Here is a 17,652-nt window from a genome sequence, read left to right as displayed (position 1 = left end):
ATGTTGAAGATGGAAAATAAGGAGTCTTTGGTGTTTTTGAAATTGAAGAATTCACTGGTCCTCACTGTGTTTGTTCTAAAGTTGAATCTCTCTTTTTCATTAAATCCTAGTGAATCCATTACAGAAGAAACCCTGAAAAAGGCAAAGGAGATTGGGTTCTCAGACAAGCAGATTTCAAAATGTCTCGGGCTGACTGAGGCCCAGACGAGGGAGCTGAGGTTAAAGAAAAACATCCACCCTTGGGTTAAACAGGTAAAGGAATTTCCCTTTCCTTGCAGGGGTAAACAGAGGCCCCAACATGTAGAGCCATTACCAATAGAAAGAGGGGTGGAATTCAAAAGTGATTCTACTGGTCCCATCGATGGCCAAGATGCCACAAATTTTATTCAGCATAGGATTGATTTCAGCTTTAAAGGGAAAGGTTGAAGGGGTGCTGGGACATAAAGGTAAACGTGAGTACATGGTTTTCTCTGCTCAAATGAAAAAAAAAATCAAAATGACCTCTCCTTTACTTTTTTGACCCATGTGCAAATATATCTGCGATAAGGTAAATCCTCAGTGTAATAGGAGGACTTGAAATACTCTAGCATGGTGGCTGACCTCTTGAAAAGAATGGTTATCTCTTTTGGCACTAACTTTTTACAGGGTAATACTTTATTTTAAGTGCCCCATCATTATGGTTCATTTAGTATTCATTGTGATAGGGTTGGGCATAATGAGCTCATCTAGTATGCATGACAATCACACAAGAACTTTCATAGGTGTAGCGTTGTGATTTTTTTTTTTTTTTTCTTTTTGGACTTTAGTAGAGGAAATGTAGAGGGATGCCTTGGCTTAAAGTACCACCAGCTGGTTTTTGTCCTTTAAAATCATTGACTTTTCTCCGTGTGCTCAGGGGGCACATACATACCCTTTGGTCTCAGGCTTGATGCTGAATATATTCCGTTCAGCAATTATCTTCCTTCCTTCTCACCTGCCTTACACTCGCTTGCCCTGTTGGCCCTGAATTCTTGCTCACTAAGCTGAGCTCCTGGCCTTTGAGAACTGAATTGATTTACTTTTTCCAAATATGTTCAATGAGACCTTGTCCCCTTCCCCTCTTCCCCAGGCTTTAAGGTATTTGTGTCATCCTATTGCTCTGTGCCATAGGTAACTTAAATCCTATGCCTGAATTTGCAAACCAAAGACTTTCTTGCATACAGGTCATTTTGCTCTGCTCTGAGCTGCTTCAGACAGCTGTCTGGGTAAACCTTCCAGGTAACCAGTTGACTATATGACCATTTTGCTATGGACATGAGAAGTACTGCTGTAATCCATCAGTGATGCTCTGGGATGTGTGTACTGTTCTTTATTGCTCAGGTGATAACTAGGTCATATCTTTGTTTCTCCACACAATCTCGTTTTCAGAATTAGAAAATAATTGAATTGTACCTACCGTTTCATTGTCTTTGTATCTGACAGTAAGAGGCATTAAAGGACTGCAGCACAATTTTTACTTTATTCTTGAAAAAAATACAACAAAGGGAATAAAATCCCAATTTATTCATTTTTTTCTCTTGCAGATCGATACACTGGCTGCAGAGTACCCATCAGTAACAAACTACCTGTATGTCACCTACAATGGTCAGGTGGGCACTGCCAAATTGTTAGATGCACAAGGCCCTAGATTTAGTGAATGGTCCACATGGGGGAATAGAAGTTTTGTGGTTTTGCTTATCTGTTAATGTTGGTATTAAAAATACATCATGTGGGTCAGATGTGATCATGTCTTCCTATACTCGGTCTTTTCAGAACTGCCTTAAGATGGTGAAATCAAACAAGTGAAGATATGATAAGGATACCAGCTACATGAACATACAATTATGGTGTGTTCTCATGGCTATTTAATTAAAAAGATACTGAACTTATTTTTTTATGAATAAATTTATACTTACGGGTTCTCAGAGACTAGTAGGGGATACACATCAATAAGAGGAAGGATGAGAAAGGCAGACTCAGTGATGGGACAAAGAGTTTAATTTGGTTGAAGAAGAGCACACAATAACTTTTGTGTCTTTTTTTTTTTCCCTTCTCCTCAGGAGCATGATATCAATTTTGATGACCATGGCATGATGGTGTTGGGCTGTGGTCCATATCACATTGGTAAAGTGGTAACTTACATTTACATAGGACTTTACAGTTTATATAGTACTTTTCATATTCACGAATAGAGTACACATTCACTCAATTATTCCAAGGATGATGTAAAACAGATGCTGTTAGAAGAAATATTTTGCAAATTATTTGCAAGAAATGGGGGTTCAGAGAGGTAAAGCCCCAGTTGATATGGCTATTAAATGGTAGAAATGGGACTCAAATGCAGGTCTCCAATCTAACTCCTTCTCCCATTTCACTGTGTCCCCCTTTTATGTTTTCATCCTCATGAACTAAATTGAGCCTCTCACTGAGATTGGGGAATGAATTACACACTTTGACATTTTCTCATCTGGCAGTTTTACATAAAGATGTGTATTTGCTCAAGAACTTCATATATGAACCAGAAATTACATTTGTAGATGAGATCTATGAATATATGACTTCTGTTAGTATCAAACACAAAGAGCTTGTATCATTTATGCATAGACAGAGCATTATATGATTTAATTAAAATATTATCACCACAAATTGTTACACCTCACCTGGTCACTTAAAATTAGACATTTAATAGCAATGTAATAATAACTTATAGTTACAAAGTATATAGTAAACAGACAATGATATTTCTGAACGAGTATATTATTTAACATCTAGTCTCACAAGTTATTCTAGTATGGAAATGATGAAATACAGAATTTAAAATGTATGTAGTCTTACTCTGTTACTTTAAACATAGTTTATTTTAGGTTTTACAATTAACCAAGTGCTTCAGGATATGCTACTTCAGCAATCTTTGGTCAAATATTGAAGTAGGTTGTAAGTGTTTATATCTTTACCACTTTAGTTATCTCATGGCTAAGTGGTCTACTGCTTTCTTCTCTAGACCTATCTTCCTTCCTATTCAAATTTTACCTAATTTATGTAACAGTTCTGCATTACCTTAGGACCCAGGGAAGACTAGCTAGGCTGATAATCAAGTCTATACTTAATTGATAGTGAAAATTAGCATGCTACTATCTTTGAGTAATTATTGTTCTGATAAGAATTTTTCGGAGACAAAATCCTAATGCAAAGGATTAATACAAATCCCAGAACTTTCAGTTCTGTGGCATCCCAGTAGAGTTGATATTTTGAGGTATTTAGGCCATTATTGTACTTCAAATTACTTTTTAGAAGGTCACTCACTCTGTATGGGGTGGCCTTGCCAAGCTAAAAGGATATGCTTGGAAAGGACAGGATTTTCCAATCAATCAAGATATGTCAGAGCTCCAAGGCACTTCAAGGATCATTGGGTTTAGACCTCAGACAGCAGAGTAAGTGGAATAACTAAAACAAGAACTCAAGTATTCTGATCACTAGCTGAGCTATTTTTGTGTACTGAGACCAGTACGTTCACTTTGAGTTCTTTTCCATAAATGAGGGGTTTTTTAAATCATTACATTAACTCCCATTAACTTTGAATTTGAATGTTTTAAATATGGAGATTACCAATTGCAGAACTTAGCATACAAAACAAGCCAACATATCATTGTTGTGTAATTAGCCTCTGTTTTTCCTACTATTAATATAGTGTGCATAATGGATCTGAAATTTACATTTTAGAGTTTTAAAAATTGCAATGAGAGGGCATTAGCTTCCTTTGCCTGGACTGACTGGCAATATCTTTCTGCTGCTCTCTGTGTTGTAACTTCGTTTCTCCACCCCTTTCCCAATCTCACCCTCTCTGCAGGCAGCAGTGTAGAATTTGATTGGTGTGCTGTCTCCAGCATCCGCACACTGCGTCAGCTAGGCAAGAAGACAGTGGTGGTGAATTGCAACCCTGAGACCGTGAGCACAGACTTTGATGAGTGTGACAAACTGTACTTTGAAGAGTTGTCTTTGGAGAGGATCCTAGACATATACCATCAGGAGGTAAAAAAAGAGAAAAAAAAAAAAGAAAGAAAAAAAGGGGGAAAAAGAAGAAAAATATATGCAGTGCATACTTTATAGGTGTAATATATATATAATATATATATATATTACATATATATATTAATGTTGTAATTCCCCTTAGGAGAAAGAGCTGCCAGTGTCTTCCACTGTCTAATTTTGTAGTGAAACTCTAAAAAAGTTATTCCAGCCTTAGAGTCTTGAGGTCCTGGCACAGAGTGATTTTTTTTTTTTTTTTAAGCATTCCAACAAGATTGAAAACTCTTCTTGGTAACTTGTGCTAGACACAGATTAACTATACAAGACAATCCCCCAAAATACTTTGCAGAATGATTTAATTGATCATCTAGACATACAATAAGCCTCATCTCTGTAGTTCACTTGTTGTTGTAGTTTAATAATGAATGGTCCCCAGAGGAGAGAAGTCAGTTGTTCACAAATGACCAGTAATTTTTTGTGCCATCAGATGAAGCCATTAGTCTTCAATTTAAGATTGATGAGTTCCTTCTGAATGATATCAGTACTTCTACAGCTTTTTCTGACAGTTATTCTTCTACCAGTCCTCTGATATTATTGAGAATATCTTCACTGTGAATTCCTATGATCACAGGTTACTATATATATGTCTATAGAACAAGTTAAAATATCTTACAGGTAAAAAAATAACTACTGGAAGATTTCAGAGTGATATCTAGGGGTTGTGTCCTTTGATGGGTTTACAGTTAATTTGCTACTATGGAGAATCATCCCTATGTATGAAATATGACCACTTGCAAAAAAAAAAATACTGAATTAGGGCCATAGTACTTAAATTCAAGTTTTGAACTTACAATTCATTGAGTTGCTCAAGTTTCTTAAATTCTGTTTCATCTTTGTTGTTGTTGTTGTTATTAATGAACCAGATGATTGTATATATGTGCTCCGTGAAGGCACTGTGAAGATAATGAGATTTGTGGCTGAAATCACATTGTAAAGTTCAGTGCTAGAACATGTGATGATTTTATTCCACTGAAGAAAAATAGACAAATTTAGTATGGATATATCATTATAGTTGTCCATTTGGGACTGGCCCACTTATCTTTTAATATAATGAAATTAAACCACTAGATAGAATATACATACTTTTTATTTCCCTTTTTGACATGATTTTTCTAATAATTTTTAAAGATTCATTTCAAACCAAATGCATTCTACAAATATTTCTTGAGTACCTTTTGAATACCAGACTTAGCAGGATAGAGAGCCATAAAACTAGTTCCCTACCTTTAAGACATTAGAATAGAACTGGGACCCATAACATAAATATATGAAAAATTACATAGTTGTTTAAAAAATATTAACAAGGATTACAAGAATTACAGCGGGCATTTTACACATAATTAATTATTTCCCCTTGAAATGGTTTAAGGAAAGATTAAAAACTTCTACAACTGCCTTTGGATATGGTTATACATGGATATTAATGAGATCCTTTCATAATAACTGAGTTCAGTATGATGGTAAAAAATAAATTGGCCCTTCTTTGAAGTTAATTGGCATTTATAGTGCTACTATTTAAGATATTTTTAAATGTTATATTGGAGAATTTAAGAACAATATTCCATTGATGTGTTTGTTAGACTATCTCACCGGAAATGTTATTTTAACATATACACATATCATACACACATGTATGTACATTTCCTTCTATGAGGTTGTTGTGTATCCCTTCACAACCTCCAGGAGACTGCCATAATCCATCTTTGGGTGATGCTAAAGGCACTGAAACATTCAGTAGTAAATCTGCAGAAAATTGGAAGACATCTAAACTTATTCAAAAACACACATTTGAGTCAGTTTAGAAGGGCAATAGGCTACATAGCTACATAGGTTGATAGAAAGTATGATGACTCTCCTTGTCTAGGTCTCTTGGTCTAGTTCAGGACCAACACTATTTCCATGGCAACAAGGATGCACCTCTAAAAATGTAAGGGGGAGTCAGAAAAGTGACATGCTGTGTGAGTAAAGCAGACTGGGTTGGTTAATAGAGCATTCACTCTTGATCTCAAGCTTCATGTTAGGTATGCAGCCTACTAAAATAACAAAAAAAGAAGTCTTGATCTAAGATGGAGTGAAGGGTGTCCTTATTACTTTTTAAAAAGATTTTATTTATATATTTGAGAGAGGCAAGATAGCAAGAGAGAGCATGAACAAGGAGGAGAGGAAGAAGCCGGTTCCCTGCTGAGCAGGGAGCCTGACCCAGAGGTCAATCCCAGGACCCTGGGACATGACCTAAACCAAAGGCAAATGCTTAGCAGACTAAGGCACTCAGGCACCCCAGAAGGAATCCTTGTGCTAAACTCTCCTTCCCGCTTGTTATTTTTTTTAAATAGAAAATGTTACAGTGATATATTTTTTTAGCTGCAGACATTTTTTATACTTTACAAAGAGCAATCATTAGAAAACTTAAGTCATTTATTCCTTGTGATTGCATTCATGGATTCTTACTCCTTGAGAAGAAACTTGCATTGTGATTTTTTTCCCCTTAATTTTGGTGTTGAGTCAAGAAAATGAGAAGTGGTGACTGCTATCTACGAGGCTTTGACAGATGATATTTTGTCTAGTTCACAATTTTGCTTAGGGTGCTTCTTAAAAGGGAGAGATATTCTCAAGTTATTTTGAGATATATGAGTTGAAAATTATGACATTATTTATAGAAGTTGCAACACTGTGCTTCTCTTTTATTAGATCTATTATTAAATCTATTTTCTAGGGATGAATTGTGCAATAATCTTTACAGGCTACAATAATGAATAAGAATCACACAGGTCCTGGGTTGCCTGGGTGGCTTAGTTATTTAAGTGGCCAACTCTTGATTTTGGCTCTGGTCAGGATCTCAGGGTCTGGAGATGGAGCCCTGGGTTGGGCTCTGTGCTCAGTGGGGAGCCTGCTTGGAATTCTCTCTCTCTCTGCCACTCCCCCCACTTGCTTGCACGGTCTCTTTCTATATAAATAAATAAATCTTTAAAAAAGAAAAAAAGACTCACAGTTCCTGTCTTAACTTCACATTCTCCTTTTTTTCTTTGGAGAGTCATGGTTTGAAAAGTTATGTAAATGAACATTAATTTTCTTCTATATCTCAGTCCCAGATAAGACCCATTTATTATTTTTTTTAATTTGTTCATTAAAAACCAGATTGAATCTGAGAACGCCAGGCAATATACCTGACACCTCATGATGTCCCTATCTGGTTGGAATCCTTAATTTTTCTTGCTTCTGCAATGAATAATTTACTGGATCATACCCCTTAAAATGTACTCTGATTAATGATATAATTGTTCTATTTTTAATACCTAATGCTATATGTATATATATGTATACAGTGGCACTCTGTAACACAATTTGAGTTAAATGAATGAATGATAAACATTCATTAATGATAGACAAAACCCATTAAAGAATGTATGACTCTAAACTAGAATTGAATTTCATTCCTAGCATTTGATTTAACTATAGTTAAATATAATCTTAAAGGTCTACCTGAAGTGTTGAAAATTAAAGTGTTTTATTAAAATGTGAACTACTAAGATAATAAGGGATGGTAAAGATAATAAATCAGTCTCAAAGACAGATGTACAAAGAGTAGAGTTTTGTAAGTTAGAGATAATACACAAAATTACAAAAATCTGGGCCATCTTTCAATGAATTAAATGCTATTTATATTAGTAAAATAAATTTTCTCCCTTGCATTCTGTCCATAATTTGCCCACAAAAATAAGGACAAACCAAAGTACTAAAACTACATTTGTGGTGTGATTGCATTTGAATACCGTTTCAGAAATATTCTTGTGTGGTGTTACCTCAGCTTAGTGATATCAAGTTTTTTTTTTTTTTTTTTTTTTTTTTTTTTAAAAAAAGGAAACTAAACTGAGTAAAAAGATACAAACAAATCCAGGTAAGATCAATGAAACTTTGGGACCCTGATGGAATTATCTTCAGTCTAAAGAATTTAGAAATCAGTGAAACAAATCTGAATTTTAGAATGTCAGTGAATTATGTCAGTGAGTTATTTAAAACTATTTAGGCTTAAGTGATTATGATAATAATGATAATTTACCCATGTGGGATACCAAGTTCTTTTTCCTAAGTCCCTGGTAGTTCTGTGCTAGTGTTGGGGCCAATTTGAGATGAAATTCTTTTACAAAGCTGTCCTATATTAACTTCATCCTACAAATATGTTCTCTTGTACTGACTTATTTTTGCTGTGAGGACAAAACCTACGACTACACCTTCAACCATTACTCTAAAACATCCTGTAGATGTATTTGTGTTTCCAGTGATGATCTTTATTTGTACATGTAGTCAATGATGAGAATGGGATTTTGCAGAGGAAGTTTTTCTACTACTTTTCAAAAAGAATGTTTTAGAAATAGCTCTCCTTGTGTCCTCTAACATTAATCACCTTTGAAAACAAGCAGAAAAATAGAGATAGCTTGAGATTCAAATATTTGGTTTATTAGTTAAACATAGCTGCTTTATAGTGTGTAGAATGGAATTCTAGAACTGGCTTTGTATTTGCTAGGTAAGAAATATGGGCAAGTCATTTTCATCTTCACTGAGCCTCAGTTTCTTTAGCTGTAAAATGGGGAGAGTAATAACTGCTTCAGAGGGATATGGTAAAGGTCAAAACAGATGGTCTAGGGCAAATAGTAATATTCTTAATGAATAGCAGCTTCTTATGCTATTACTGTTTTGAAAGTTGCTAATTTGTTGAAAAATAAAAATCAATTTCATAGAGCATTTCAAAAAGTGTTAGTGTATTTATTAATCAAAGACTTTTCACTCAACTTTGAGCTCCTATTTAGTGCAATGGACCCCTATTTTTACTTATGGGTTCATACTTCTCTTTTAATACTTCTCTTTTAGAAATTACTTTGAAGGGTTTCACATAAGAAATTTTTGTATGCATTTAATTGAAAAATTAGTTTTTAAGCCTCTAAAATATTAACTCTGCTAATAAACTAAAAATAATAAGCAAATAAAAACATTATTACAGCACACAGAGTAAATCTTCTTAAAGGTTTTGCAGAGATGTATATTGAACATAAAAAATGATAAAAGGAGCGTAGGTGCACTTATAAATATGCAGAACTGTGGATTATTGTTTTCCATACTGTTTACAGTGCATTTAAGCACTCAATTGTAGGGTGTTTGCTTAGGCAGTACTATAATTTCTCTCATCAAAGAGAAATTAGCTTTATCCCTTTTAAGACTATTTCAGAATTATTTCAAATAATGATAAAATATATTTGGTACATATCTATTACTTCAGCACTTCTGATAAGGCAAATACAAATTATTTCAAGATCAATGGCCTATCAGATATAATAATATTTTCTAATATTAATAACAATGTCTTATTTATGCACTTACAGTGTGTAAGGTTTTTAATGTTTTTTTTCTTATTTAACTTATAAAGTGACCTTGTGAAGCAGACCGATATTATTATTCTAATTGTACAGACACGAAGACTGAACATCAGAAGGAACTTCTTTTTTTTTTTTAAATCTGGAAGTTTTGACTATTAATAGGAGATTAAGGTTAAAGATTCAGACACTGCTTTTAAGGCAAATAGTAAGGAAACAGGAACGAGGATCAGTTATTGGGTATTGTAGACAAGTGCTAAGGTAGCCGTAAAGGAGAGAAGAGGTAAAAATGGGAGGTAGGATTGAGACTGGACTTTTGTGTAGGGGTGGTGGAGTTTGGTTAAGGGAGAGGGGACAAAAAGAGAGGCAGCAAAGGTACGGGAAGGTTAATGAGGGCAGAGGGCTTGCTAACAGGCATGCACATAGTTGGGGACACCCCACGCAGGAGATCTTTCTTGGTGCTGAGAATGGTGACAGATAAGGCTGGAGACTCTTCATTTAACATTGATGGTCATGAGACTACACTTTGTCCTTCAGGCATAAGGAAACTTTGGAGAACTCAAGTATAGGAGTAACTTGGTGAAGCAATTTTGTAGGATGATTGATCTGAATATGAAGGGCTGGGGTAGAAGGAACGGGAGAGGCGAGCTTTAGAAGGGGAGATCTATGTCCCTTTAGGAAATTACAACAGTAGTCCAAGGAGCACTTGATGGTAGTAGAGTTCGTGGAGAAAATATTAATTGTCTTTATTTCCTTTCTCTAATTGTCATGCACGTAAATGTCACACATTCATGTGTGGTTGTATGAAAGTCTGACACGGTGATGATACGTAGTTGTATGGAAGTCGCACACAGATTTTTTGTAAGTGCCTGGAAAGAATTAAGTTTATTTATCTCCTTGTGACATCATTTGACACTCTCCATTGATGGGAGAAATGAAATGCTCCCAACACTTTGTTAAACATTTTCAGTATGGAAACGAAGGCAATGGTTCATTCATCATGTGACCTCAGTGGCCAATGTCATGGGCGTTTTTTCCAGGCATGTGGTGGCTGCATCATCTCCGTTGGGGGTCAGATTCCAAACAACCTGGCAGTCCCTCTGTACAAGAATGGTGTCAAGATCATGGGCACAAGCCCTCTGCAGATCGACAGGGCTGAGGATCGCTCCATCTTCTCAGCTGTCTTGGATGAGCTGAAGGTGGCTCAGGCACCCTGGAAAGCTGTTAACACTTTGGTAAGGAGAGAAACACAAATCTGTTTTTAATGGTCACTTTTGAAGAGTTGTAACCTGAATGTTAACAACTGCAGATGCTAACTGCAGAGCAGAGAGAAGGCTCTTGTGCCTGGTGACTTTACTTTAAAGTTGGTATATTTCCGTGACTGCAGTTGAATGCTGGTTATAAGTTGGTGAGAATATTCTCATTAAGATTCGGACAATGAAAAACATTCAAACTAGTTTTGAGCGTGATTGAGATTTACAATTAGAAACCAGGAATTTTATGTATTTCAATGTCCAATTTACATTTTAATGGTGTCTTTTGAGAGGAAGGGTGGAAAGAATTGTGTTACCATTTGTCCTAAAGATGCCTTTCTGCAGTTCTATTGAGTATTTTAAACTATTCATGCACTTTTTTGTTGTTGTTTCCATTCATTAGAATGAAGCTCTGGAATTTGCAAGCTCCGTGGGCTACCCCTGCTTGTTGAGACCTTCCTATGTTTTGAGGTAATATATTGTTTTCCCAAAGTAATGATTTCAAAATTAGGAGATGCAGAACTATGTGCTGTATGCTAATAGCATTTGGCTTTGTTGTGTAGTAACTTGTAAATCCATCCACAAACCCCAAGTCAATATGGCAGATAGAGGATGTATGCGTGGTCCTTCAGCGTACTGCTTTTCTGTCAGAGGGTGGCAATAAGTCTACAGTCCTACATCTTAGAAGCATAGCGTAGGGCATCTCCTTGCCAGACTGAGGGAGGATAGTTTTACATTAGAGAAGAGAACAATTAAAAAAAACCCAAAAGCATAAACCAAAACAAATCAAACTTGGGATTTTTCTTCCCAGTACCTGTTTTCTCGTCAGCAGACTTGGCAACTTATCTCTGACTATTGTCAGCACCTTCTGATGGGGCCTTTAGTTTGAATTTTTGAGTTTTGAGATCACATTTTTTTTTTTTTGGAGATGAATTGTAATGGTGAGGGACAGGGACAGTGAGGATCTTTTATATTAAACTTTGAAACGAAGTTCTATCATCAAAAGAGAAGTTGTGAATTATCACTTACTCTCTTCAGATGTTACCACATGTAAGGACCGACTTCACTGAACAGGGGATAATAAGAGAAACACAATTTGCTGTGCACAATTTGAAAGTGTAAATGGAATTTGAGATGGGATCCTTTAAAATAATGAAAAATTTGAAATGAGGTGGAAAGCTTTTCTTTTTATTTAAATGACATTTTGTGTAAATCTCAGTCAAATAATACTTTTTTGAGGTATTAATGTAAGTTAATTTAAGCAACACACAGACATTTAGGGGAGGGTTGCAGAAAGCAGCTTTGAGTATTGTGCTTCCTTTCTCATCTCTGCAATCTGTCTCTTTAGGACAGATTTCTATCTTGTGAATTATCAATGTTATTGCCTTAGCCTTCCTGTCTTGAGTAGATGGAAATTAAAAGCTCTTTGTGCAAAAATTTGCAATAGAGTAGAAAAGGTAAAGAAAATGCTACTTTAAAAAAAATATATATTTTATTTATTTATTCATGAGAGGCAGAGACATAGGCAGAGGGAGAAGTAGGTTCCCTGTGGGGAGCTCGATGCTGGACTCAATCCCAGGACCCTGAGATCACTATCTGAGCCAAAGGCAAATGCTCAACCACTGAGCCACCTAGGCACCCCAAGAAAATGCTACTTTTTAAAAAGAACTGGAAAGTAGTATTTTTCTTCCATATTTTTCCTTCCTCTTTCCTCCATCTTTCTTCTCTTCCTATTACACTTTGAAAATACCCAAATTCAGCATAAATTGACATAAGCATTCTTTCTCACATAATTAGTAAGAAGGATATAGTTGAATTCCTTACAGTCAGATACTGTACATTATATTTGCAAATGTTACTAACAATTGTATTCTTTTGTAAGCTGGTTGGTAGTAGAATGACCTTTTTTGGTGATAGACCTGTGGGTTAAGATCAGCCATTGTCAATGACCTCCGAAGAAGCAGGGTAAAATTAGCTAGATCCTAGGGTGCCTGGGTGGCTGAGTCGGTAAAGCATCCGACTCTTGGTTTTGGCTCAGGTCAAGATCTCAGGCTTATGAGATAGAGCCCCGTGTCAGGCTCCAAGCTCAGCATGGAGTCTGCTTGAGTCTCTCCCTCTGCCCCTCCCTGCATGCTCTCTCCCTCTTTCTCTCTCTCTCAAATAAATAGATAAATCTTTTAACAATAACAAAAAAAGGAATAGCTAGATCCTAGGATGAATCTTGTAAAGGTTTAAGAATTACGTGGAACCAGCAGAGTGAAAACATCAATTCTGAAAGGATACTTTGGGATACGCCTATTTCTACAGCTACATGGTTCTCTTTGGACATTATCACAGCTCTCACCCTCAACTTGGGTGACTCTTTACTTTAGTTGATTGTTCTGGTGATTAAATGGAGTAATGACTCAATTTGGGAAAAAGCATCTTCTTAGTCCAGACTGAAACAGAGATTGCCTGGAACTGTTCTGAGAAGCAATCAAGTCTAGCATGCTTTGTTCCCAAAGTCGTGAAAGAAACTTACCTGTCCTTCTCTCCTTTCCAGTGGGTCAGCCATGAACGTGGTATTCTCCGAGGATGAAATGAAAAAATTCCTAGAGGAGGCCACTAGAGTGTCTCAGGTAGTGTCTGATTTCTTCTTGGTGACTTTTACTTTTGTTAATTTCTACTTTATTTCATATGTCTTTCTTTTCACACCATGTTAAGATGGTTTTCCCTTTTTTTTCACCACCCAGTAGTCTCCTATATGTGGGGATAAGAAAAGTCAAATGCATTTAATTGTGTTTAGATCCTTAGGGTTAGTGGAAGAAGAAGACCAGTGCATACTGATCACAACATTTATCTGGTGTTAGACTCCAGGAGTGAGTGATACTGGATAAGCATCCTTGTCTGTTCATAACTTAGATGTTGATCAAGTTATCACTGGGTTCCTAGCCTCAAGGACTACCCAACCAAGCTAATCATGTATCAGTGAGAGCTTTCCTGGTTTCCAATTCTCACACTTGAAGAAACTTTGCCTTAGTCAGCCCTGCAATTTTAATAGTAAACTCCTTTGCTCACATATTGATTTTTTTTTCACTTTGGACATTCCATTTGTCAATTAATAAAAATGTTTATAATTTTTTGGTGATTCAACTGCCTTCCTCCCTTGCCCTCAGTTTTTACTTTCTCCCTTATAGCCTCAGTGTGATCCATTTAGGATTTACCCAGTGGGGTTATTGATCTGTAGACCTTGTACTGTAAAGGATGAAAGTAATGTTTTCCTTTTAAAAGCTTTCAAAAGCTTGTTGGGTTTTTTTTTTTTTTTTTTAAGAGAGAGAGAGAGAGAGCACAATTCATAGAGAGGAGTTTGATGTTAGGCAAGTGGAATTGGAGGGAGCTGAAGAGTGAAGTCAGAAGCAGTTCAAAGAAAGAGCATGGACTGTTCCTGCTCATGAATCCAGACATCCCTTCTGTATGGTGGTTACTCCCCAAGGACATCAGGTCAGTGAAGAGAGTAGATAAAGATAGAGGGTGAGAAAGACAAAGAATGCAAAAAAAGAAAACCAAGTAGATTTTGAATTCACTTCTGTATGAAAGTCAGATAGCTGAGGAGGGAATCTCTCCAGTGGGCCTGTTTTCATTAATGTGCACTGGAGCAAGACACTGTCTTCTTCCTTTTTGAGAAGCCAGTAGTTAGACCCAGCTGGGCTCATGTAAATGAGGAGGCAGGTCTCCTCTCTTTTCTGCCTGGGACACTGCATCTCACAGGGCCTCTACTCATAGAATAGTTTTAAAACTATTTTTTCTGCTAGCATATAGAAAGAATCCCTACTGGACCAAAGGTTTATAATGGGGATGTCCTGACTGAGTGCATTCTGATTCAATTCTCCCCTTCAAACTATAGCAAAATCTGGTATACCCCAATCGGTGAATCTAGAATAAAATCAACTCCCATCAATCATTCATCTATTTATGTATTCACTCATGTTTAGCACCTGCTATATAATGGCATTGTTCTCAGTATCAGGGGCCACACTCATACAAAGAGAGATACAGTCTGCTCTCACAGAGGACTCTCTTTGCTAGGGACATCAGGCTTCAAATAATTACAATAATATATAATGAGCATTGCAATAAGAAAACACAGAATGCTGAGGGTGAGTGTACATGCATTGGAATGCACCCCTAAAGAAGGGCTTTTTAAAATTAATTTAAAATGGTTGATTTAGAATTAACTGGTTGAAAGGTTTACATTGTGGGTGTGAGTAGGAAGAAAGGACAGCACAGGTAAAGGTTCAAAGCTGACAGATAGCATGGAGTTTCTAGAAACTGATAAAGTATTTAGTTATGTGGCTAGCACACTGCGCATGGGGGAGGAGTAGATAGAGTAGGCAGGGAACAGATAAAGAGAACTATGTCCATTATAATGAGTTTGGGGCCAGACTGCATTCATGGAAAAAGGTTAGGGGCTCTTGCCAGAGCTCAGGGTAGAGATGACAGCACCTTGGAGCAGAGTAAAGATAGTAAAGATAAAAGCTAAGTACACATATTCTAGAAGTATTGAGAATGTTCATAGAAGGCAATTAGGGAGTGCATGGAGGTAGAAGGTAAAAGAGTATCTGAAAAGGATGACTCCTGAGCTGGTGCCTTGGACAGCTGGATGGATGGTGGTACCACTTATTAAAATCGGGAATACTGGAGAAGGAGAAATTTTAGGGAAGGAAATCATATACTTTATTTTTTGACCTTTGCTTTAAGGTGCCTGTGAGGAATCCGAGTGGAGATGCTTCAAAAGCAGTGGGTTATACAAGGTCATGGCTACCTCTAGAGATGTACATAAAATTTTGGAATTAAGTAGTGTATTGGTTTAGTCAAAGATTTGAGAATGGAAGTGATCATCAAGAAGAGAGCATAGAGGAAGAGGAATGACTAAGAGAGACAAGAGGGATACACATGTAAGGGCTAAATAGAGAAAAAAGAACCATGAAGGAGCCTAACAAGGAAGGAAAAGGTAGTTTATAGATATCAAAGGAGGAAAGTGTCTTCAGAAGGCCAACAATTTATAATGCTGCAGAAAGATTGAAATTTATTAAGAAATCTTCTTTCTCATTATAGCCAGGACTATTTTAGAGATTTGTTCAAATGCCCAGCATGGTAGATGCTGTGTCATTGCCCCACTCAGATCCCTTTACCTGTGGAAGCACCTGTCCCTAACTGTAGTGATTGCTGATAACACTTACCAGCTTGTGCCTCTTCTCTGAGTAATTCTCAGTCATATGGAAGCTTCATCAACAAGGAGGCAAGATCTGTCACCTCAGCACCGCCCTTAAAATGCTAGATAGCAATTGACCTTTGCCTCCAAGTGGGACTTCCTCTGTGTTGCAATTCACCCTCTAGAGCCCCCCTGTAGGGTAAGGCCAAGTCCAATTTCCACTGAGACCATGGATGTACTAGCTTTTTCCTGCTGCCCCATCCTGTTTTTCTGACTCTCACTTGAACAAGAATCTCTGTCTCAGAGTTGGCTAGAGAAGCTAAGACAGCTGGTAAACTTTATCTTTTTTTTTTTTTTTTTGAAGTTATGCTATTATCATCAGAATATAGGGGGAAAATCCCATAGAGGTCTCAGTACAGCTCCAGTAAGCCTGCTGCAGTAAGCATCAAATATTTAAAGAAGATGGAACAGAGATGGAATCTTTTTTTTTTCTTGACTAATAAACAGTTGCATGTCCAATGGGCTTTTGAAGAAAAGAAAGTATGGAAATTTGTCACATTTAATAGAAGAGAGAAGCTTATTTATGGCAGAAGATATTGGTTCTTTTGAATTTTCCACAAAATTCCTTTCTACTTCAAGGATTCTATTAAAGGAGATAAGATATATTAAATTGAACACATATGCATGAAATGAACTCCATGATAGTGGCCAAGAGGGACTTGTTCAGAAAAGGAGATGTTTGGAGAAGGCTTAGGGAGGTAGCATTTAAGCCAGGCCTTGAAGCATGAGTTGACATTTGAAAGAAGGAGCTAAGGAGAGACGGTGGAGTGCATTTGGGGAAGAGAGGCACGCAAACACCATGCTTTAGAAGTGGATTAAGGCATGTCAACTCCAAGTAATGGATTCCATCTTTGACCTAACCAAACTGGAACAAAATGAGATTCTCCCCCTAAATTCTTTCACAATCTCCTGGAGAGAACTGATTTAGGAAATTGCAGTGCTTGGAAAGATGAATGTAAGAAGAGAAAAAGAACTTGAACCAAGAAAAATATATAATTGTAACCAAATAAAATAGAGAGATGGTCATGACTCTGGGAACAGATAAAGGGCCCCCCATTCAGCCCTCTCCATAGCCCCCTCTTTCCTCTCACTCACTGAAATGTCTATATTTGAAATTTCAGCACTGATGTTCAATTGACGGAGTACTCACAATTGAAGAAAGACCTTCTGCCTCATGGAAAGCAGAGCATGACCTTGTTTTTACCAAATGAAAGAAAAAAATGGCTAATGAGTCTGTGTAGTGTGTTTAGCATTAAGATCTTTACAAGTATTACCCTGGGATTTACTTAAATATACAATTTTTATTTGACACTGTACACACAATGTCTGCCCTTGTGTTTTCCTTGATGACAGGAACACCCAGTGGTGCTGACAAAATTTATCGAAGGGGCCCGGGAAGTAGAAATGGATGCTGTTGGCAAAGATGGAAGAGTAAGTGCTTTATCACCAGATCCCAGATCCCTGCCATCCCATCAAGTTTCTTTTTTGTTGTTGTTCTTTGAAACAACACAGATTAAAGGTCATGATTTCTATAAAACAGGTCTCTAAAAATAGTGGATGAGTTGCTCAGTGCAAAAAAATTTTCAAATTCACTGACAATTTAGTTGATGTGTCATGGGCATCATATATCCTGTGTTTCATACTGTTAGAATTTCTCTTTGATGATATTCAAAATTAA

The 17,652-nt window shown here is 36.7% G+C and overlaps 1 protein-coding gene across 4 annotated transcripts in view; it reads left to right on the top strand.

Moving 5' to 3' along the window:
- The window catches only part of CPS1 (carbamoyl-phosphate synthase 1), a 354,529-nt gene that overhangs the window by 314,161 nt on the left and 22,716 nt on the right, over positions 1 to 17,652 (top strand). For all 4 annotated transcript variants that reach the window (XM_077885468.1, XM_077885466.1, XM_077885467.1 and 1 more), the window contains 8 exons: positions 111 to 252; positions 1,563 to 1,628; positions 2,079 to 2,142; positions 3,866 to 4,047; positions 10,511 to 10,705; positions 11,127 to 11,194; positions 13,266 to 13,341; positions 17,328 to 17,405. In XM_077885468.1, coding sequence (XP_077741594.1) covers positions 111 to 252; positions 1,563 to 1,628; positions 2,079 to 2,142; positions 3,866 to 4,047; positions 10,511 to 10,705; positions 11,127 to 11,194; positions 13,266 to 13,341; positions 17,328 to 17,405 — 871 coding nt within the window. The remainder of the gene's footprint in view (positions 1 to 110; positions 253 to 1,562; positions 1,629 to 2,078; positions 2,143 to 3,865; positions 4,048 to 10,510; positions 10,706 to 11,126; positions 11,195 to 13,265; positions 13,342 to 17,327; positions 17,406 to 17,652) is intronic.

The sequence above is a fragment of the Canis aureus genome, chromosome 36 (genome assembly GCF_053574225.1).
Source record: "Canis aureus isolate CA01 chromosome 36, VMU_Caureus_v.1.0, whole genome shotgun sequence".
In the NCBI taxonomy this organism is placed as follows: domain Eukaryota; kingdom Metazoa; phylum Chordata; class Mammalia; order Carnivora; family Canidae; genus Canis; species Canis aureus.
Note: the sequence above shows the minus strand (reverse complement) of the source record. Positions and strands in the feature narration are given on the sequence as shown.